This window comes from Mesitornis unicolor, unplaced genomic scaffold (genome assembly GCF_000695765.1).
Source record: "Mesitornis unicolor isolate BGI_N332 unplaced genomic scaffold, ASM69576v1 scaffold14601, whole genome shotgun sequence".
In the NCBI taxonomy this organism is placed as follows: Eukaryota; Metazoa; Chordata; class Aves; order Mesitornithiformes; family Mesitornithidae; genus Mesitornis; species Mesitornis unicolor.
Window position 1 is genome coordinate 8,914 of NW_010161791.1, and position 23,879 is coordinate 32,792.

A 23,879-nucleotide genomic window follows, 5' to 3' on the forward strand; every position below is an offset into this window, starting at 1 on the left:
ACAAATACATCTTAAAAACGCTCTGCAGTTTTACAGAACAAAACCAGCTCCAACTGTCTGCATTCAGACTAGTGCTTGTTTTATCATACCCACTTAAAGCGATAATCCAGATGTGTGATTTTAACAGGTTTTTCCTTTTACAGCTTTAATTGGAAAGCTTGTTTGTGTACAAATGGACTTGGGTTTTCTAAGAAGTATGCTAACTTTTAGCAGGTAATTGGAAGAGAACTGAAGGTTGTGACATACGAGGAGGAACACTTCTGAGAAGGTGTCAAATTGTGGGGTTAATCACAGGCAGTTTTTCTTAAAAAGCTGTTTGGCCGTTGTGTACATCTGAACTTCACAGCAACGTTATCCAGCTGTTAGTGAGCAATTACAGCTGTCAGATTGAGGCCCTTTCTTGGTAGATGTGCATGTAAATACACCATATTTCATAATACGTAAAGAGCAGTCAGTGAAAGTGGTGCTCTTTGATCTCTTCCTGTTCCTCTTCACTCCTTTTAGTGGTTGAATGTGTGAGAGGTGTTACTTCCACATTCATAAACTGCTGAGTTAATAGATTCTGCATTTGGTCAGAGGGACCTCTCTTTCTTTCTGAACAAGATGGCTCTGCTCATTTTGCTCCTCTGAAGAGTTGCTTCAGTGTTTAAAGTAAATAAACCAGATAGCTTTCTTTTTGGAGCAGCCGAATAGACGTTGGTACCTAAGCTCCTTTTCCCCTGAAAACACAGAAGCAGAGTTATCCTTGTTTGAAGATCCGTACACACACGAATGAAAGGTGGGAACACCGATTTGATCAGTGTAATTATGGAAGGTTTTACTAGAACAGATGTGCTTCTGACGTAACCATCCCAGCAAAAATCTGTGGTGTGGGCTGGTCTAAATCAGCATCTGGCCTGTTTACGGGTAAGGGCTTGATGGTTTAATGAAATGGAGCTCCATATTGGCCCTTGCTTGAGCCAAAGGAAAAATAACACAGTGAATAATTAAATTGAAGAGAGTATAATATGTCCTGTCATAAAAATGTAATTTGAAGACTTTGTTGTTTGTTCTCAATTTCTGTGTGCTGTTTTGTATTTTCCCATGCACCTAAATGGAAGAATATTCTTAAAAGTTGAAACAAAGCAGAAGAAAAAATCATGACTCTTTTAGATGACCTTTTCCAGCTGACTTTATTTAGTAAAAAGGTAGTCTGATAATGCTTTGCTTTTTCTTTGCATTTGATTTATTAGAATTTAATATATTCTCCTCTTTAACATACTGAGCTACTCAGCTAGTCTGTCCAGCAGGTATTTAGCACGCTGTATAAACTGATCAATTGGAACTTGCTTGGCGTTTTGTGGGTTTTAATTTCTTGTCCGCTCGTGTTTTGGACATGAAGGCAGGCACCTGCACCTCCCAGTCACTGCTGGGCTATGTCTGCGAGAGGAGGCACTATGTGATTCAACTTCTCCTCTGTCCAGAATCTCAAATAACAAGTTAAGGTGAAGACAGAGTGGTAAAGAAGTAATTCAGAAAAAAAATGTATCAAGCTTCAAAGGGCACAGTGGCTGGATGATGATTCTGTATCCAGGAAATCAGATGGTTCTGATGTCCCTCTGGGGGGGTGCAGTTGGGGGTCAGACCAGACCTAAAAATAGAAAAAATCTGATATGTGAAAGTGCAGCATTTCCTCATCTTGCTGTGCCGTGGTGAGTGTTGGTAGAGCTGTCAAGGAAGAGAAATAGCATTGCTCCATTGAGCCTTTTTATATCCTTTACTTCATAATAACCTGAGGCCTCGTGTTCGGAGGTAGTGAGCTCATATCTCAGAGGCTTTCCAAGCAGATACTCAGCCTCTCTAAGAATTATGTCTGAAAGCATCTTGCTTTTTAAGGGGTGCAGAGAATAATTGCGGCTAAAAACCTAATCCCCCGATCTATATGAAAGCTTTCCTGTAACACAGTGTGCACTGTACTATTTAGATTCATAAATAGTATCTTGGTGTTTGTTTAGATCCTTTTCTGCAAGCAGCTGCTTTTCAACTTGAGCTGCAATCTCCTTTCCCAGTCTTAATGTCAGTAAAACAGATGATGCTTTGTTTCCTTGCCCCATCCCAAATGCGACTGGGATTTGTTCGCAGTGCTGGCTTTTAGGCTTTACAAACTGGGGCAGGTAAGAGACCATTTGCAGTCACAGATCTTTCTTGGGCTTCATCTGTATAAAGATCTGGCTTTTGCTAAAAGCATTACCTACTCAAAACACACCAGCTTCTGCTCAGGTAGAAATTCTTCTCAAGCTTATATTGGGCATGGAAATACGGGGAACAGCCACTTCCTGGTTGTCCTTGGTAGCATGAGTGGTGCTGCTCTCGGTGATGCTGTTGGTGGCGGTTGATGTTCTGCTTCCTTCTCTTTTCTGAAAACCATGATCAACGGCTTTAAGTTCCTAGTGACATTGATATCTCAGAAAACTGCTGTTTACAGAGAGAAAAGGCTTATTAAGAAATGTTAAAGTCATTAAGAAACTTACTTTGGGAACTGGGGGGGAAAAAGCCTTGCCCAAACGGAATGGATAAATGTAGCATATAGTGTACTCATATAGGAGGTGTTTGGGTAAAGCTTTAGGTTTTTTATGGAGCAGGGGAACTGTTTTTCCTCCAGGTTTCTGAACAGTCTTTTTTATGAAGTCACTTCTAGTAAAATCAAGTTGACTTTGTTTATGTATGTAGATGTAATTTTTTTCACTTATTTATTGCAGATGGGGGGATGCCAGTGTGATCTTGCTCCTTTTTCCCATTATAGATGGGCACAGACACTTCTGAGGAGCGGTAGAGGGGGTGCTGTAGGAAGTTTTAATTGCCTTCTCAGCACATTCCTTGGTGTGACACAGTTTTATATCGTATAGGTGGGAGTGCAGCGCTCTGCAGGCGGTTCTGACAAGTCATAGTAGAACCTGAGCTTTATGAGAAAGCTGCGTGTGTTCCTGATTGCTCATCTGCTTTTGTGCAGCATGACTCTGAATTGCTGCTGAGGATGGTCCTGCCCTCTCCTCTGTCCTGGCCATGCCATAGCCCCTCATTCACGTGTCTAGTTTTGATTTAATCCTGTTGTGCAACCTCTCTCTTGAATTCATTTACTAACTCGGGCGGGTTTTGTTAGCCAAGAGAGTTGCAGTGTGATGAAAGAGAATTGTCAGTCAATTGATGTGACACATTTGTATTTTTAACAGTTTTGTATGCTTAAAAATAGCACATAATTGAGTCCTGTATGTTGGGTAACGACTGTGTGGTGAGGGAGGCAACAGACTGTATATATCTTTCTATTTGTCCTTTATCTACCTGCCTCACCTTTTCTCTCTGTTATGCCCTCTGCAGAAACTGGAGGGGATCAGAGCTTTTTTTCCTTCCCCATTCTAAGTTTCAAATTCCAGTAAGACTTTTTAAATAGATATTTTGGTGTGAATTTAACATTGCTTTTATCTAATTTTTTTACTTCCAACAAATTGATCACTTGTGGTGTGGCGACTGGTTCTTTATTGGTTGGTTTTAACCAGTCTGTATGTTGGTCTCAGCAGGTCATGACTGAGTTTAAACAAGCAAATTGGGATCAGAATAGGTGTGGCATTTAATAATTAACTTTCTGGTTACTCAGGTCCAGTAGGAAACCTATAATGAGTCTGTTTTCATTTTGTTTACAGGAATAGTTATCTGCTTAGTCTCATCCTTCATATTCGGCAATCTGAGGAAAAGGTCTGAGCCAGCATGAAGACAGAATCCCCTCTTCATTAGAGAAAAAGTGAGTTGGAATTGCAATGTAATCTGGATTTGCAGAATGAAAATACTGCGTTAGCTTCCCAACGCACGCAGCTTGTGCTTGCTTTCAAGCCCTATTTTAACTACGTAAGACTGCGACGATGAGCGATGTCCAGTCAAGGCCTAATCTTGGTTAAGCACATGTATGCAATTTTCAGATGTGTGCGTTTTATGTAAACCCATGCACCCTACCTTTCTGAAAGAACGGCTTACTCGTTGTATAGCTGCCCACCTGGTACACGCCTTCCTTCTAAATCCTGGGAGGCCTTACGAGAGACCTCACAGGATCTCGACTTTGTGTTCCTTTGCTTATACAGCTGTATTCATACTGAGTTTTATTTCAATAATTTAATATCTGTGAGTTGTTTCTATATGGGTACTGGTCTCTTCTCCAGTATTCTCAGGACTTAATGTGTATCTGTTTTCTGAATTTGTTTTAGAAGTCTGTTCAAATTTAAGACATGCAGGACTGAGTTTCCTTTTCCTTTCTGCATAAGCAAATCCTGAATTCTGCTTTTAAAATGCAGTCAGCTCAAGCCCTCTTCGTAGTCGTTTTTCTCCCCCTAACTGTTCTGATAATATCAATAAAAAATTGCCTGTTTGCCCAGCCTGATTTTTATATTTGATGCAGCACACATCAACTGGGTTAAATCTTATTTTCTTTTCTTTTTCTTTTTTCTTTTTTTTTCTGAAACAGAGCTCCTATGCAACCGTTGTGTACTAATGATGTATTCTGATTACTTAGCTTTCTGCCTGACGCAGTTCATTTCAAGAAGTGCACGATGACAGAGCGTGGAATTAAATGGGCTTGTGAGTATTGTACATATGAAAACTGGCCATCTGCAATCAAATGTACCATGTGTCGTGCTCAGAGACCTAGCGGAACAATTATCACGGAAGATCCTTTTAAAAGTGGTTCGAGTGATATTGGGAGAGACTGGGATCCTACCAGCACTGAAGGAGGGAGTAGTCCTTTGATATGTCCGGATTCTAGTGCAAGACCAAGGGTTAAATCATCTTACAGTATGGAAAGTGCAAATAAATGGTCGTGCCACATGTGCACGTACTTGAACTGGCCGAGAGCGATACGGTGTACTCAGTGCTTGTCTCAACGCAGGACCAGGAGTCCCACGGAGTCTCCTCAGTCTTCGGGTTCTGGTTCAAGACCAGTCCCTTTTTCTGTCGATCCGTGTGAGGAGTACAATGACAGAAATAAACTAAACACAAGGGCTCAGCACTGGACTTGTTCCGTTTGTACATACGAAAACTGGGCGAAGGCCAGGAAATGCGTCGTGTGTGACCACCCCAGACCTAACAACATCGAAGCAATCGAACTGGCGGACACGGAAGAGGCTTCGTCCATCATCAACGAGCAGGACAGAGCTCGGTGGAGGGGAAGCTGTAGTAGTGGTAATAGCCAAAGAAGATCTCCACCTACAACCAAACGCGAATCTGACGTGAAAATGGACTTCCAAAGAATTGAATTGGCTGGAGCTGTTGGCAGCAAGGAAGAACTTGAAGTTGACTTCAAAAAACTAAAGCAAATTAAAAACAGAATGAAAAAGACTGACTGGCTCTTTCTGAATGCTTGTGTCGGTAAGTTGCTTGCTGCTACCTTATACTGTTATGCCTGTGGTTAGTTACTTTAAAAGAATGAAGAATTAAAACATAAACTTGATATTTGATTTCAAACCAGGTTTTTTTTTTTAATCTCTGCATTGTAATATTAAAAAGTAAACTGGATGTAGAAGTTCCTGAAATAGCCCTGCTAAGAGAGGGTGTTGAGCTCATCCATAATCTGAGCAGGGTTAGACGTGTTTCCCAACTCTGCTTGGACTGTTTTGACCTTTTGTAGAAGTGGGTATCCTTGTAACCAAATCCTGCTATTCTGTGTAGTCAAAGGGTGGAAAAATTACAAAACCCATCTGCAGAACAATATATTGCATACGGTACTGTAAAAAAATTACTGGGTAATTAAAATTACTCTTTCCTGTGGCAAGATACGTTAGTAGAATCAGCAGCTGCAGCTTGGGAGTATTTGTAAACAGTGTAGAGCTTGCAACAGTACAAGATGCTCTGTCAGATGTTAAAAATAACACCAAAATACGTAGCTCCAAGAAGCTGCATGTGTAATACTGACCTTGAAAGTAATAATGTTGTATTAATATGGATGCTGTGTTGTAAATGTTTATGGGCTTTCTGAAAGTATTTTTGTAGTCAGCTGCTTCAAAAAACTCAAAATACTGGTTTTGTTTTATATTTTAGTGCTTTCCTAAGGAAATGCTGGGTGATTCTCCCAATGCTGTTAAAGAGCAGACACATGAGAGCAGGGTTTTCGTCACTTTTCGACCTTGCGAGTTAACTTTTGTGCTGTAACTTCCCAGCAGCAGCTACCTTGTGCCCTAGCATGCAAGCAGGTTAAACACTTGAAATACGCAACTATTCTTAGAGTGAAACAGTTCATTTGAAACTCCAGCACTACTGCTGTGTCTCATGGTGTGCCCTAATGTCTCATGGTTGGTACAGTCGAAAAACTGATCTGTGGAGCTGCTTTATTTAGTGTATTTGATTGGGTGTAAATGGTCTTACGGGTATTGTGGGTTCGGTTTCTCTGAGCTAACAAATATTCTGGTTTATTTTTGTGTTGTGTGAGCAGTTGGGCAGACACATTTATTTTTGAAAGTAGTTAGATGCTGCAGTATTTCCTGATACCTTCAGCTCCTTGCGTGCTAGCAGACATGCAGCGCCTTTTCCTTCTGAAACGAAGCAATTCAAGTTCTGCATGCTGTTTTGTAAGTTACCAAATACCCCAAATAAGTTCTTGGATGTCGTTCTTGTGCATTGCAAGGGTCTATCTTGTAGCATCCTGACAGCAATTGTATTGAATACTAAGGTTGGTTTTTTACCTCTGCTTTTTGAAAAGTGGGTTTGGTTGGGGTTTTTTTGTACTATTCCAACGTTAGTTAAAATATTTCACACTTTCAGATTTAACCTGTGTGGGGATGGCTGTGTTTATATTTAAGAACGTGAGTTTTGCAAGCGATGCTGTTTGTGACTCTACAGTTGCACGTGAAACTCAAAGCGATGCTCGTGGAAGTTTTCTGAGGCAATAATGCTTTGGTTCTTTTAAAATGAAAATAGTTCCAAGGTATCTTGAAAGGATCTTGATGAGAAAGCCAGAATGCAAATAGCATTGTGTGCTTAAAACAATTTAACTGCCAATTGAACAGTTTTGGCTGAAGATTATGTTCTTCTTCTTGAAATCAACCGGGTTATGATGACTTCTGGTGAGTTACGATTTGTGAGCCAGCTGGAGCTCTTGTGAACTTTTAGCTGAGCACAAACTTGTCAATCCTTAACCAAACACAATTATAAAACAGGACAAATACGTGTTAAGTGTCAAGTGAGTTTGTGAAAATTGATGGAGTAAAAGTCCGTATGTGGTCTGGTACCGTAAGGGGCCTTGCTGGGATTCGGTAACCTCAGGCTATGCACCTCCCAGTTTAAGCTCCATCAGCGTGGAGGGTCTGTTTATTCTTATGTGGGAGTGATGTATCAGTGTAGAGTTTTGGGATGTACAAAGCGTAGCTTTCCCTGAAGTAAAAAAAACCTAAATATTAGAGGAGCAGGAGCAGGAGCGATTCGTGGCAGACTGGTTCTTTTCTTTTCTCTTAGATGTGCTGTCTTTCAGAAGGTACCAAGGAAAACGTTTGATACTTCAGGACAGCTGCTTAGCTGAACTCTGTATTCGCATCCCAACTCTGATAGAAAATGCTTTTTACTAGATTTTAAATTTAATGTCAAGTTTCATGAAGAACATGTTATCAAACTGCTTTTTTTTCTCTGTATTTATTCTTTTTAGCTGAAATGTCTAGATGTGCATCTTGTGTGGACTTAGAAAGTACCTGTGTTTGTGTATGTGACTTTTTTTTGTCTTGTTGGAGACATCCATTAATGCTCTTACCCACCTTGGTAAATAAACCCACCATCAGGGCTGTTATTCCTTGCAATTCTGGGCTGTACAAAATCCGCTGAGTGCAACTCTTGCGTTTCTGCATGAATAGTTTCCTTGGCGGAGAGCATTCCTTCTGTTTCAGAAGGATTAGTGGCATTCCCCCTTTCAAACTCTGCAGGTAAATGTACTTGAACGTCATTTTTGCTGTTGGCTTGGGTTTTGCAGCAGTGGATGTATCCATCCGCCAAGTGATTTTCTCAAAAGAATGAGATTTTTAGAACTGATTGGTTGGGTTAAAATGTGTTAAAATGAAAGCAGAACATCTCGTAAGTAAGGCTGTGGAATAACGTGACTTGCTACAAATGCCAGTTTGAATTACAGTGAGAAGTTACAAATGGCTTCTGCAAGGACACCGATGTCTTCTGCTCTGCTGGCCTACTACAAGGTTAATGCGCAGTCCAAGGTGACTCTCAGTTCTTAGGGGCAGGGAGGAGCTAATGTATACAGAAAATTAAGCTTCATTGCCTTTTGTAACTTGTGGTATCTCTGCCAAAGAGACAGAGGTTTGGTGGCCTGTGGGGCTTGGGGAATTTGGTGTGTAAGGGGAGCAATGCTGCTCTGGAGCCTGGTGAGCCTGGTTACAGCTGGCTCTGGATTTAAATAGTACAGATGGATGGAGATGGGCTTGGCTATAAAACCTTTGTAGTGTTCATGGTTTGCTTGGGACTTCCATGTCACCTTTTACTGAAGCTTTTTCTCTCCTAGCACTTCAGGGCTGGGTTTTACAGTGGGTTGAGTGTTTAACTCCTGAGCTTGAGCTGCAGCCCACAGATTAAATGGCATTTCTTCTCCTTCTCCTTTCTCCCCCAGTCCTGGTTATTAACTGCTGCAAGAGTATGCCTTCACTTTCCAGTTCAAGTCACTACGGTACCTACTGCCGTTCTGAGACAGACACCCCGAGCTGGGGATGGTGGCTCCAAACCCAGGCAGACACGCATTCTTCTGAGCTGTATGAAAGAAACAACTAAGAGCATGTCTCTGAAATCCAAAATATTTAGAGCAATCTGTAATGAATCTTGTTTTGTGGTACATCCTTAAAAGGACTGCTACTTCATTCCTGGTATTCCTACATATGCATCTGCTTAGTTTTTCCTTTGTCAACTACTTTATCTCTCTTACAGGGTTTTTCTTCCTCTGTCTTTCAGTTTTCTGAAGCAGGTTTAGGGCTGCAGTTGGCTGGGCAGGAACCCACCAAAGTAGTGGACCACCCAAAGGAGTCCTCTCAGCTGCCTGTTTCTGTCATCCTCCTAGCACGTTTGCATGGACAGTGAAGTGCATCTGGAAATTAATCTTGCTAAAAATGAAGCTTGATAAGCTTGCTTAGAGGATATTTTTGTGGGGAGTGTGGTGGTGGTTTTGTTTGTTTTTTGCTGTTTTAGGAAACACAGACTGGTTTCCTCATCACATCCATGGTGCAGCCAAACCTTGATGGGGCTGTTTAGGATTTATGTTATGAAGCGTAGGGATGGGAGTGAGCTGTTGGAGGTGGGGAAGGGTCATGCGCTGTTCCTTGCATCAATTTGGGCTAGCTTGAGCTCTCTGAGGAAGTACAGCATGGATTAGTCACTGACAGGTGATTTCCTGCCACGTTTGCCTTGGCTAAATTGGGATGACTGGGAGGGAAGAGGCCCTGGTGTGAGCTGTACAGCCTGGCTGCCGCCTCCTGGTCCTGTATGGGACTGAGAAGCATCACTTGGCTGTGCCAGGTGGCAATGACTTAAGCCTACAACTTTCATATGGATACGAAATCTTGTTATATTGTCATCTTTGTAATATATATATATTCTGTCATAACTGCTTTATGTTTGTGTGTGTGTGTCTGTCTTTCAGAGTAGGTAAAACTGTACATGTAAATCTTAACTCCTGAAGCACACTCTTTAATTTTTCTGGTCTCTTGGCTATATTATTTTAAATGCTGAACTATATTTCATGATAAAAATAATTGAATAAATGATCGATTTAAGAGTAGTTATTTAAACTTGCCTTGGAAGCACTGATGGTTATCTTTAATGTCATTTATGGTTTTCCACTGTCCAGCCTTCCTTTAGGGTGCAACTCTGCAAACAGCAACAGCCATTAATGCATCAAGGGACATGGATACCTCTGACAGCCAGGGGATAAGGACGTCTTCCAGTAGTTCTTCTTGCATGTGTGCTACTGTGTCTTATAACACACTACAGGGACTTTATGTAGGGATAAGAACTGTTTGCATGGAAAAAAGAATAGGTGATAGTCATGTTTTCATGCATGGGATGGCTTCAGGTTGAAGGTACATGTCATCTTGGAAGCTGTTTAGTTATTTTTAAGCTGATAAAAGTTGCTGAGCTTGAAGAATTTTAAACATTGAGTCTAGAGAAGGTTCTGTCTGAAGCTGTCATTACCTGGAGAGTGATCTATTGCTGCTTGTGCGCTGATATTAACAGGGGAGGTCCTGGAAATGAAGAAAGAGGAGAATGAACAGAAGGGTGCAGTTAGAGGCCCATAAAGGTTTTCTAGACAATCCTTCCCTTTTTTATTTATTGATGTGTCATATTTACTTTCCAAGGAGTTCTTCCTCTAAGAGGAAGAACTTTTCTCAGACTGGTTTTGGTGCTTGAAATGCTGAAATGGAGTAGTTGTTGATGGTAAAACTTTCTTTATGGTCACCTGGTGAATGGTTGGTAAGGGCTGAGCTCCAGCTGGTGTGGTCAGACCATGGCTCCTGGGCACTGTTGGTGCTAGGGGAGCAGTACCACTTCTAATTAAGTGTCAGAATTAGGTTTTAATGGGTCACCTTGGCACTTAAGCCACTCTTAGGATCGGTCTGTTGATGAGTAAATGAGAGCCCATTTATGATATAGGCCACTTGCAATTATATCCGTAACAGAAGAGGAGCGGCACAGGGCTCCGTGTTTCTGATCTGGTGTCTCTACTTCTGCCTTTTAAAATGTATTATTTGATTGTTTGAGAAATTTGCCTTCTGTTACCAAGTGGTTCAGGGAACAGTGAAGTTGATTACGATTGTCCCACATACGAGGCACAACGACCTCCTTACGATGAAGTGTTTCCTTTTGTAGTCTACTCCAGTGTGAGAACGCGTTGTTTGCGTGGCGTTGCTACCTCCTTGAATCAAAGACATCTCGAATCTTTGGGTTGTGCTTGAGGTATTTTCTCTGCATGAAGTCATCTTCGTACTCTTCTATTAATTTAGCAAACTATTTATTTTAGCAGGTGTATTAATGAAATTAATCCTCTTTGGTTTTGTTTGTTTCATTTCAGATTAATCCTGGTTCAACCGAGGTATTTTTGAGGAACCATTTAAGTAAATTGACAGCCAACACAGTTGAAGTGAGGGTTCTTATTCTGTTTTTATGTGCTTTTAGGCCCTCTCCCTGCATATTTAAACCTTGCTGCTGTTGGGAGCTGCTGGTGGGTCCCTCTCCCCCCAGACTGCATCTGTCCTTGGAAGGAATTTGCCTATTTAATTTGCAAGTTGTGCCAGCTCCAGGACTATCAGGAAGATAGGGAAGCAAATAAAGGCTGCTGCTGTAGTATTTTCCCTGGAAACTTCTGCATCCGGCTGTTCTGAAGTCATTTGAATTGTGCAATAGGGGAAACGGGATTTAGTTTTCTAGATATGCTTATGAGCTCGTGTGTATTTTCAAGTTTGCTTCACTGCGCTGCACCTATGAATATTCTTCTGATAACAGAAGAATAATTAACATTGTTCTAAAGAGTATATTTAATGCCAGTTTAGCTGAAGTAGTCTGGTTTTAGTAGCTAGGCTGATTAGGGGCTTATTAAATATGAGCAAAGTTAATATCTGATCTAATGAGGAAGCTGGTTGTAAGGGTAGGAAAAAATGCAGGATCAAGATGGTACAAATAGTTGGTTTAGGGTAAGTAATATTTAAAAAAAATACGCTTTTTTGTAGGAACCTGCTTAATATCTATCGTGTACCTTCTCATGTGTACCGAGGTGACTTGTTACACACACACTCTGTCTTACTTTGACATTTGAACGGGCTGAGGAATGCGGTGGGTGTCGGTGGGGAATAATCCAACTATAATAATAATAATCCAACTGTATCAGAAGGGGTTTCAAAGGCTGCTTGTGTAAGTAATCAGGCACTTGTGCGTTATGAATTAGGACATCAGTAAATATTTCTGCGATATTTCTTGTAAATAGTGTTTTGTTCAGCTTTATTTAAATAGACTTAATGAATTGGAGGCTCTCATTCAGCTGACAGAAATCAAAGCCATTGTAGGAACGTGCCTGCTATCGTCAATAAAAGCATATAAAGACCTCGTTTTGGAGTGGCGATACTGAATTTAGGAATTGCAGACAGTTCTTATGAACATGCAGGCAAGTTTGGCCCATAGTTTTGGGGCAAGATTCGTGTGTTCTGGTTCAGATTTCGGGCAGTCTGGGTGTTATTACTAGATTTCTGCTCAGCGTTCGCTGCAGCCTTGGGTTGTACTGACTGGCACTGGGAGCAGGCTGGCACCTGAAGAGCTGTCTGGAATTTTCCCTGATCTTTTGAAGCAGCTGAAATGAAGTAGATGTTTGGTAAAACGGGTAAAAAGGGATTTGGACTTTTCTTGCTGCGGCGAAGAGGGGCCAAAGAGGTTTGCAATGACTGCAGAATGTAGATGCTGCAGTAGTGAGGTTTTGGGTAATTGGCTTGTGGTGTTTCAGCTCTGGGTACTTTGGGTCACAGTGTTTCAGCTGTTCTTCATTCCCGGATGAAGTATTGCCAACTCTATACCTAAAATAATCTCAATTTTTAATGCATAAAAACACACATACACAGTTTGCCTGTGTTTGATGCATGTATTGATCTTTAGCTTAAGCATCATCAGCAAGGTTTAGAAATGTGCTTTTTAAGTGGCAGCTTCTGTAACAATTTTAGTAATGAATTCTAGGATGTGGGGCTTTTAGGAATGTCAAGCATTGCAAGACGTGGGAATACACGGCAAGAACTGGCAGTGCTGCGCGTACAGCACATGGCACTGATTTGGGTCCTTGCTGCAGCTTGTAGTAGTTAGTGCTTGAAGGCATTGCCAAACCTCACATGACAGCCTCTCAGCATCAGCCTTAGACCTCACTTGCTGCTGATTTTTGGTTAAGAGTGGGATGGTAATAACTTGCCTTAGCAGCAGACGTAGGGGCTTAAAATATAATGAGCAGTATGAATTGACCCAGCACTGACTGAAGGCCGTAGTAGCAGGTACTGCTGTGTAGTGTGTACTTCTTAAACTGGCCAGCTGGAGCGGTTACGATGACTTGGGTCTGATCATCTGTCATCGAAAGATTGTTTTGGGGGTATCTGTTTGAATTTTGACATTAGTCTGGGATATTTGAGTTGCCAGGGTGGCTTCCTGCCAGTCTTGGGTGGTTTTTGGTGTGCTTGTCGTTGGGTGGTGTGGAAGTTGTAGATACTGTAACAAGGATCTTTCCCTTGTCAATAGAAGTGGTTAAAATATAAAAGGGTGTGGAATGGCTATTAGTCTTTAACAAGATGTCTTTCCTAAATTAATGTAACAATAAAAAACGTAAAGGTGTTGTAAGGTAGCAGGGAGTCTGCTCTTCCACCGAGATTCCTTTTCCCCTCTGGGTTCTTGGATGTTTCCTAATAGGCGATCTTGTGCCAAAGCTGTAGTATAATCTGTTTTAAGAGGGCAGGTCATGAGAAATTGTCTGACTTTGATACCTATAAATACCTACTTGTCCACAGAAAAACAAGCAAAAAACAAGAAGCCTGTTTGCTGCATTTGGTTGGAATCGTGTCACAGGCAGCCTCGGTATTCCCTTACCAGTGGCACAAATGTGATAGTGTGGAATAAAATGCTACACTTGGCATTCTTGCTGTATTGACAAAACCATCCCTTTGGCTTTGGCATGGTTTAGTTCTACCCAGAATGGAAATGTTGCAGCAGGAGCACAGCTATGCTGGGGACACAGCCCATGTTGGATTCCTTCAATGCACATTTTGGAGAACATCTTGAAACTCCGATTTAATGAATTTTCAGTGTTCCCTTCCCTTCACTGAAGCAGCTTTTCTCCATCAGCAGCAGCTCCTTTCTTTAAAATATTGTTTTCATCAGCAAAGTTCGAAGTCTTTTGGCTCAAGAACTAAAATTGGACATAACTCCTGTCTAAGCAGTGAACCCATCTGGGGTGAACGTGCACTGAGTGGGCAGATGTTGTACGGCTGAAATTTGCAGTTGAGTTTGTGCTCAGTAACTTCCCTGCTTTGGACCACTGTTGAAATGAATAATCTGACTTTTATGTGCAGAGGCTTGTTAAGCAGAGCTGATAACTTCGTGGAGAAATGTCTTGCCCTGATAATCCATTTTCCCTCTGCGTTTCTTCTGAAAGCTTTATAATCTTGCTATTGAAAATGATGGGCTTCCTGGCCGAGCTAAGAATGCTTCCTCAAATCCTGGATTAACCGGCAGCCCGGCGGTTGGTGCGTGCGCTTCTCTGGTAGCAGGCAGCTCAGTTTGTTGTGTGAGGCTTTTTAGTTTAGTGTGGAGGGTTTTTTTCTTTTTCATTTGATGCTGGGTTTTTTTTACTTCTCTATTAAAGATGGCTTAAAGATTACTTCTCTGTTTCTTCAGTTACGCTCTTCTGTCATGAGGCGTGTATCTAAACCAGAATCCTTATAGCTGAAGGAATTTCTAAATTTAGGAAGTCTGTTGGAGCCGACACTAAGATAACGCCCCATGCCTTGCTGATGGGGTGTTCTGGTAATTGCAGCTAAGGAATGCATTTGGTGTGAATGGTCTTGATACGAAGCATGGCACAGAAATTACAGATTCCCAGAAGACATTAGGGTTCTCCTTGCCATCTTGCTTTAGAAAGCGCACACTGCGTGTGTAATTTCTCTTTAATTCAGTTATAATGGAGTACCCTGAATGATAGCTGTGTAAGTTCAATGAGTAGTAGAGATGGTGAGCTGAGAGAGACTTTGTGCTTTGTACCATCTTCCAGCACTGTTTTAAACCATATTTGGAAAAAACCCCAACCCTTCTATTCCAAAACCCTTTTAATGTATTTCCTAGATCCAGTAGTTTGTTTTTAAGATAAGTTTGATTATTATATTTTCCTTTTTAACTTATCTCTGTGCTAAAAATGACTTTCCCTCGGTACTTCTGATCACATGAAATGCTAGTGAGTATGTTATGCTTGGTATTTTATCAAGGGTCCTCTGTACCACTTCATAGCCTTTGATCTGCCGTATCTTCCACTAGTTTGGGTAGTGGAGATGGTCAGTGAGGTGAGGTAAGTGTAAATATTGTAGTAGTCTTCTGTTTAATAAAAGAAATTGAAGTTTTCAAGTTTCTTAGCGTGCACTTGATCTTCAGATGTTGAGTCTGTATTGGAATAGACAGAAGTGAACTGCGTTAAATAAGGTAGCTTGATCCAGAACGGCTCATTCCCTAGCTAAAATGTATTTTTTCTTTCTCTTCAGGAGTTGTAGAAGGTGATTTAGCGGCTGTGGAAGCTTACAAGTCGTCAGGAGGGGACATCGCCCGCCAGCTGACCGCGGATGAAGTGCGCCTGCTAAACCGCCCCTCTGCGTTCGATGTTGGCTACACGCTGGTGCATCTGGCGATACGCTTCCAGAGACAGGACATGCTGGCCATTCTGCTTACGGAGGTGAGGCCCTCTGGCCCTTGCAAAGATCAGATAGGGGCTTTATGTAACTGCACCATTGTTTGCAGGCACTGACATGAAACTGTATTTGCTACTATTGTTCGAATACACGAATTGCTGCTTTGTGCCTCTGCTGATGCTTCTCCTTAAGAAGTGAGTTTAAGGCTGTATGTATGCGGACCTTGAGTTCACATTGAGTTTTCTCCTTGAGGACATGGAGTTTTCTCAGTAATGAGCAGCCTTGGCGCAGCTCTGACCTCGGTGGCAGTGGAAGTGAGCTATTGTGAGGCTTCCTGCGCTTTGGGTGGGGGAGAGGAAATGCCCTGAAAGCAAAGCGCCGACATCAATGACAGCGGAGGATTTTCTGAGTTTCATTAATGACACAGACTACCTGGGCTTTCTTCCCTGGTTGTCTTGGGAGCTTCGCTTTTAGAGAAAAGCAAATTTCTTGCTTTGCAAAACTGCAGCATTTTTTCCACTTTTTTTTTAGAGTTATGGTTCTTTACCCAGAGCCAAACTTTTATTTTGCCTCTGCCCCTCCATTATTCTGCTTCCTTAGCTCTTATGATGCTTAATGCAATTAAACAGAGCAGGTGAAGCAAGACAAATCTAGCTGAAGCCTTGAGAAGAGTATAGATTCATATAGGCCTAATATCAGTTTTGTCCTGCTCACACAGCTGTCTGGGTGGATGGAGCCACGCATTTCAAAACAGGTTAATTCGCTGAAATGTTGTGTTGCAAAGCATCTCAAAGCCTTTTTTATATATATCCAGTGTCACCCCTCCATCGCTTGCCCTGCCTCACTGAATGAGTTCCTTCTGCCTATGATGATTAGAATCTGGAGAAATTTAAGTACCTTAGCTTAATAGTTTTAGAGAAGATTCCTTGTAGGAAACTGTCTCTTGAGCTGTGGTAATGAAGTTTTTTGCGAAACAGGCTGGGTTCATGCATAACTTTTGAGGTATATTTCCTATTACTATCTGTTATCCTTTTTTTTTCTTTCATTTTCCTGCTGGAAGGGGCCACCTGTTAACTCACTTCTTAGATTTAAAGAGACTTTTAACCAGCTTTATGTTATCAGCTACATGACAAATGAGAGGCATTAATTCACTGGGAATCACTAAGCATTTAATCTTTCAGCATACTAACGTTTAAACTTCTGTTGCATTACTTGCTCACAAAATGCTGTCTGCTGGTGATGATCACTCTAAGATTTTGTATTTAAGTAGAGATAATACTGAGCGCAGCGACTCTGTTATGTTACAGGTATCACAGCACGCAGCGAAGTGCATTCCCGCCATGGTGTGTCCAGAGGTCACAGAACAAATTCGTCGTGAAATTGCTGCATCTCTTCATCAACGGAAGGGAGACTTTGCTTGCTATTTTCTGACTGACCTTGTAACGTTTACATTACCTGCAGGTAGTTACAAAACTTCTTAGTAATGGAAGATTTTTTTTCTGGTCACCTTGTGGAGAATTGCTTGCTTTGGATGTATGCTTTGACTTTCTGATGTGCGTGGAGTAGGTTTTATTGATTAAATTTTAATAGCTTAGGTCAGATCTAGTAGTTGAATTTGCTTGTTCATATTCAGTTGTTGCACACTTCAGCTCGTACATCGTTTCTGTGAAGTGAACATCTCTTGTCCTCTTTAGACACGAGGAAATTGAAGTATTTAAGTGGTGTATTCTGAGGAAAGGCTGTGTTTAAAGAGAAGATTGGAGCTCAGATGTTTCTGGGCTGTAAGACGACTTTTCAGATACCTGTGTTTAGTTTTCAGTTCTTTCCATTAAGGTCCAGGGCTGTTCCCTGCATTTGTACCTGCTTATAGCAATAGCACTCTTCAAATACTTTCGAGTGGCTCTATTTTGTTTGTCTATTAACAAAGAGTTACTAGAAGACTTCTAATCCTCAGTAGCTGTTTCCTTTAAAAGAAATTCTACCAGAGGTAAGAAAAGGTGTAGATGGAAACTGTGCTGATCAGCAGATCAGTTTGGCTTTTTTTATAAAGCAGTAGCATTGCAAGAATTGTACCTGGAACCTCTTTTGTTGAGTTACCTCATCTTCTCCTCTCCAAAAGGTCTGGATAATGTTTACTACTTGTGTACAACTGTTTGAGGTGCTGAGTTCAGTCTTATTCTGTGGGTCACGGTGTAGGTGTACGAAGTGTCCAGAGGCTGTGGCATTTCATTGCTGTTGGGGGGGGAAAAGCGAAGAATGATGTTGTTACACACATGAGAAATACTACACTCTCCAGAACTGAGGAATTTGTTTAATATTTTCAAGAGACACATCTTAAATCACTGTGAAGCTTTTTGACACATGCAATAACCATTGAATAATTAAGGAATAAGAATGTACAAAAGCTTCTGTACACCAGAATTGCCAGTGTATTTCTGCTTCCATCACGCTGAGTCAACTGAACATCTTCTGCAGTCAGCAGTTAGTGGTTGGTCTCAAGACAGCATCTTCAGGGATAATGGTTATAAATCGCACAACCCTGTTCACATGTTACCTATGCAGTGTAGTTCAGGAACCAGTTTCCACTCAGTCTTTCAAATAAATGGATAGGATCTTCCCAAAGAGACAATGCCTGGGCATTAGAGTGCAATTAAGTTGATTGCTGGCCACTGTAAGCCACTTTTAGTTTAAAACAAACAAAAACTAACCAACAAACCAGCAAAATATGCTTAAGTGTGCACTTCACTTTCAGAAGCCCCAGGGTATTGGACATCTGAGCAGGACTGGCAGATCTGACACTGGAATTAAGAGAGATCTTTTTGCCCTTGAAATACCACTTAGAGCTCAGTCATTATCCCCTAGACTGCCTGCAGGGATACTGGATGCTTCTGTTTAACTATTTGATTTACTCCCTTATTTAAGTTACTGGAGTCACACTTGCAAATCCTGTCTGTAAAGCTCTTGGAACAGTCATGGCATTTTGTGTCGTAGCTCAGTAGCCTTCTCATTTCTTATTTTCTAACCTGCAGACTGTGGTCTAGAGACCAATGGGGTTCAAGTCTGCATGAGATGACTAAGGAAGTGGGTTTTCTGTACAAGAACAAGTCTCTTGGCAAGCTGTACCTGTCCTTTGGGGGTTTCTGGGGAGGGGAAGTCATTCAGATGGGTGGAAAACTACTGCTTAAGATTGAAGCTGTCCTGAATATAGTAGGGTTGAAGATACTATTTTATTTTTTTCACCTCAAAGTGGTTCTTTACTTCACTTTCTCCTTCAGAGAAACCCATTCTTACCCTTCGTGTGCTGTGATGATCCTTTCTGCATAAAAGGTATGGCAGTCAGTCTGAGATACTTATCTGCTTCAGTGTGCTCTGTGAAGCCAGGAGTCACAAATGACACATCTGACAGTAACAGCAGCTTTTCAGGAGAGACATTAGGGGTGATGATAAGGTGAAAGCTGTTGCGTAAGTTCTCCTGAGCACCAGCTGGTAATGTGTCTTTTATAGTAACATGCGGTGACTTTTGTATTCGCTTTCTATTTTTCCAGATATTGAAGACCTGCCGCCCACAGTCCAAGAAAAGTTATTTGATGAAGTACTTGACAGAGACGTTCAGAAAGGTAAATGAATCAGAGCGGTTTGGGTTGGGAGGGACCTTTAAAGCTCATCTGGTCCAACCCTTGTGCCATGAGCAGGGACATCTTCAACCAGATCAGGTTGCTCAGAGCCCTGTCCAACCTGGCCTTGAATGTCCCCAGGGATGGGGCATCCACCACCTCTCTGGGCAACCTGTGCCAGTGATCCACCACCTTCAGTTTAAGAAATGTCTTCTTATATCCACTCTGAATCTACCCTTTTTTAGTTTATATCTGTAACCCTTTGTCCTATTGCAGCAGGCCCTGCTAAAAAGTCTGTCCCTCGGTGCTCTGAGAATGGCTGGGATCTCTCTTACTTTTAAATGGAGATTATTTCTGTTGTTAAAAAAAAAGAAAGTGTGTGTATATATCTGGCTTTGTTGCCTGAATTTGTTTTAAATGTAGATTTGATGTTTTCAAGTTAATCTTCACCCTGGAATTATTTTAATTTTAACATTTACAGTATTTATGAGGCAGAGAGAGAATGGAGTCTGTAGAAATTATGCTTGTAATGTATCTAAAGACTTTTTTTTTAAAGCTTTACAGTTTTAAGTCACAAGCTCTTTAAAGAAAACAGAACAAATCTGTCTGCTTCAGTCACAGCCCTCAAACAAATGATGTGATGCTTTGTTTAAGGCTATGGTTTATTTTGTTTTATTATGTTTTCTTGACAGTACTTTGCCCAAGGAATGCCTTTAGCCATTGCAGTTCACCTATCTTTGTAACAAGAAGGGAAAACTCAGTTTTAAATGGGTAAATTGCTGAGGTTGTGTTGCTACTGTGCTGTTTGGATTCTCTGAGACTTCAGATGAATATAGGTTTATAATATATCGGTTTAAAAGTGGTTATTGTCACGTTGCAGAGCTAGAAGAGGAATCTCCCATAATTAACTGGTCGCTGGAGCTGGGGACGCGCTTGGACAGCAGATTGTACGCACTTTGGAACCGCACCGCAGGGGACTGCCTGCTGGACTCGGTCCTACAAGCCACGTGGGGCATTTACGACAAGGATTCAGTGCTGCGGAAAGCTCTTCACGACAGTTTACACGACTGCTCACATTGGTAAGTTAGCTTTAACGTCACCTTTAAAGAGAGCTTTCCATGTAGCATGACTGGGTAGCATTGAAAAGAAACACAACCACCACTCCCCAGTTTACTGTGGACTCTGTGTTGAGTCACGGCGTGATTCATGGAGTAATCTCAACCTAGAGTATTTTAAAAGCGAGCTCTGGAAACTTGGACGTTCTGAGCTCGGCGATGGTATGTGATATTCAGCAAATAGTGTTTAAAACGGAGTAAAATACTTTATGCTGTGTGCTTGTCAAGAGCGCGCTAACCGCAGTTGAGGCTGGAATTTGCTTGCAATGTAAATCATGCGGATGCCGTGCCTTGCTGCTGCTGGTGGAAACTTTGCAGGAGATTGTTAATAGAAGATAGCCTTTCATTCCTGTGTCAACTTTTCAGTAGTTTCATTCCATCTGCTTAGTTACAGCTTTATTCGGTGTTGCTCTTTTTATTCCTGTACTGTCTGCTAAAATAATGGCAGTAAAGCGCAGAGTGACATTTAACTACTGCTGTCATTTGGCTGTAGAATTAATTTAGTATTCCATAAAACGACTTTTGTTGTTTTATCCTGGCAACCTCCTTTAATCCAATACTGTGATTTGTCTCTGCTAGAGGGAAAAAATTCTTACGGTTGCCCCCCCCCCCAGTGGTGTCCTGCACCTCTCAAGTAATGGGACTGAGGGAAAAGATTGATAAGGAGTAATAACACAGGACAGGATTGGATTTCTTATGTCCTTGGAGTCAAGGTCAAGAGCAATGCTGTCAGCAGGCATGGTAGAGAAAGAGCCTGTCCCCTTGCTCTGTGCTGCACATGAAAGGTTAGTTTTAGGGGTACCTGTAGTAGCTGTTGTGATTGCTGTCCCCAGCTGCCTGCTGTTTGGAGAAAACTCCCAAAATTGGCACCCAGAGCTGGGTTCAGTAAAGTGGTGCTTCAGTAAACCTCCTGCAAACCTGTCTCCGAGTGGGTCTGTCCCTGCTTCAGAGCTGTTTGTAATGGAGTGTGCATCTCGACCACGCAGGAATGTCCCTGGCATCGCAAGCCGTTCCCCTGGGGCCAGAACAGAAACTTAGGATAGGTCAGATTTTGTTCTTTGTGGTAACAAAAACAAGCGCGGTATCCAAAAACATGCCGCAAACTATTAAGATTTAAACCAAGCTTTAAAAAATGTTAGTGTTAGCTGTTGTATCTAACATAACACTCGTTATTTAGAGAGACTTAAATCTGGTTAAGCTTTTTAGTCCATGTTCTAGACAGAATTCACATTTTACTCTGAATTTACTTCATCTTTATTTATTGGAGGAACAATTTTTTAGCTGATCCGTGTGTTCCTTTATAGTTGTATCAGTACAGTTGCCTGTCTTTAGTCTGGATAATCTTATTTGTGAGTTTGTCGTTGAAAAAATGAGTACAGGTTCTAATATAAACCTTTACAGAGCTGCATCCTCAACAGGAACTGGTGTGCATGGAGAGGCTGTAGGTGGTGGAGATTCTTGAAGGATCAACTGATGTGTTAATGGTGATAATAGATAGATTTGAGTCAGAAATCCTTCCAAAAAAATCCAAATTTGAGGGTGTGAGAGTTCTTTTAGTTAAGTTGGTCATCCTGCATATCCTATCCTTGGGTGATAATCAGATTTGAGTCAGAAATCCTTCCAAAAAAAAAATCCAAATTTGAGGGTGTGAGAGTTCTTTTAGTTAAGTTGGTCATCCTGCATATCCTATCCTTGCTGTATAGATTCTATGTGGGAAGATAAGGTTACTTTTAATTTTGTGGGCTAGGGTGTGTAGGAGATAAGAGGTGACGTTGTCGTCACTGGCTTTAATGACAGGTGCTGAAGGAAAAAGCTCTTGAATCTAATCTCTAGTTTCAACAACACTACGCTTAAACTTTTATCTCGTGGAATTGTTCTTCAAAGCCTTGTCAAAGACACCTAAAACCAGGTATTTTTACAGTCGGATACAGAACGCTGATGTTGCTTGGTTTGGCCTCATTTTGCTCCGTTCGTTTAGGTGCTGCACAAAGAGGAGTATTTACTAGAGACAGTCCAGTGCCTGGGACTCGGAAAAAGCTCAGCAGTGAACTTCCCTGAGGCTCTTTGGAGACTTCTGTGGAGTCCTTTCCACCACCTTTGAAATGACAACGCTGCTTTAGTTGACTCAAGTGTCTTCTGATTTGTCCCCTTTTATTTTGCACCGTTGGCTTTTGATGGGGAGCAGGCACATGCCCTGAGGTGGCTCTCAGAATCTTAATGGATGCATTCAATGCTAAGAAGTTTGTTTGAAATGAGATCAAAAGTCCTGAGCCTTGACTTCTGTCTACAAGGATATCAGAAAAGCCTCCTGCAAATATCTACAGACAACCGTGTCTATGGCTGACCAACTCAAAAAACAGCTTAGTTTGGAACTTTAAAAAAACTTCTTTACTTTTTAATTTGATATTTTTTAGCAGGATCTGATGAAGCGTCTTTCAAGAGACCTGGCAATTAATTCATATAGCACAAGGTGTTTGGTTGGAGATTTCTGAGGGTAAACAGGCAAAATAGCAGCTGCAAAGATGGAAGCAGTGGATGTATTTAGATAGAAACTGGAGTGTAGGTGGATCCAGAAGATTCCCTGTAGATGCATTACTGTGAGTGAGAACACAGACCTAGCAAAATGTCTTACTAATAGGTCTTTTAATCCAAGGCTTTGGCTGTAGTTGGAAAACCCAGCCTGGCTGGTGGTGGCTGTAACGTACACCAAGATTTTTAGGACGATCACATCTTCACTGAAAGCATAGGGAAAGCTTTCCCCGCATGCAGAGTCCATGTCTGTTAATTTTCTTGGATTTGAATTAAACGAGTTCATTTCAGTGACTTTTTTAACCAGCTGAAGTTCAGAATGGTTTCTTTGTGTTTATAGTAAAGGGCTTTGTTTAGAGTTGGCTTAGCACCCGCCTCACCAAAGCCCTGCTCCCAGCGTGGAGTTGTGGCCTCTCCATAGCACAGTGGTTGGACCGAGTTGGAAATGTTAAAAATCCCACTCTTTAATGGGTAGGTGATTTTAATTTGTGATTGAGAAAGGTAAAACATTAGGACTAAACTGGGGTACGAAAATGCTGATTTTAATTTAAACAGAAATCCTAGGACTTTAAAACTTTGCCTGTAAATCAGCTGAATCCCACTTCCTATGTTTGATTCTTAACCACGCTGCCTTATAACTGTGCTCTGTGATGTGAAATTACCACACTCTTCGCTCCAAAAAGTGATATAAAACATCTGAAAGTTGGAGTTTGAACACTTGAAGTCGATCCACAAGTACTTTGGAGTTAATTGGCTCGTGATATGGTTGAAAAGAGAATTACCTGTATGGTTTGTGTGAGAAGAACGAGCAACTCTGCTTATGTGCAGTGGAATATCCTAGTTATGTTCACTGTACATCAACACCTAAAATAATCCTAAATAAGGCCTCAAAAAAGCTATTGCAAGAAGTCTCAAACCAGCCAGGAGGCTGCTAGGAGCTTGCATCTGTTGCAGCGCGTTTGCTGTGGGCATTGTGAGCGATCCCGAGTGGTTTCCTAGATGAGAATGGCCAAGTGGAGCCTCCTGAAGATCCCAAACCAGACAAAATCCAGTTTTCCTGACGTATGCTCTCTTCCTTCCCCCTTCTTTACAGACTTGAGATAAAGGAAGAGTTGAATGTTCCTATCAGGTGTATGGTGGTCGAGTAAACAGTTTTGTCTTTACCACTCTTTCTTTTTCCCTAATATTTTAGGTTCTACACACGCTGGAAAGAG

General features: G+C 41.4%; 1 protein-coding gene across 1 annotated transcript in view; it reads left to right on the forward strand.

Moving 5' to 3' along the window:
* Positions 1-3,673: 3,673 nt before the first annotated feature.
* The window catches only part of ZRANB1 (zinc finger, RAN-binding domain containing 1), a 28,029-nt gene continuing 7,823 nt past the window's right edge, over positions 3,674-23,879 (forward strand). The window contains exons 1-7 of the mRNA XM_010193450.1: positions 3,674-3,775; positions 4,538-5,388; positions 15,264-15,451; positions 16,715-16,868; positions 18,953-19,024; positions 19,902-20,100; positions 23,858-23,879. The exon at positions 23,858-23,879 is cut by the window's right edge and continues 96 nt beyond it. Coding sequence (XP_010191752.1) covers positions 4,575-5,388; positions 15,264-15,451; positions 16,715-16,868; positions 18,953-19,024; positions 19,902-20,100; positions 23,858-23,879 — 1,449 coding nt within the window. The 5' untranslated portion in view covers positions 3,674-3,775; positions 4,538-4,574. The remainder of the gene's footprint in view (positions 3,776-4,537; positions 5,389-15,263; positions 15,452-16,714; positions 16,869-18,952; positions 19,025-19,901; positions 20,101-23,857) is intronic.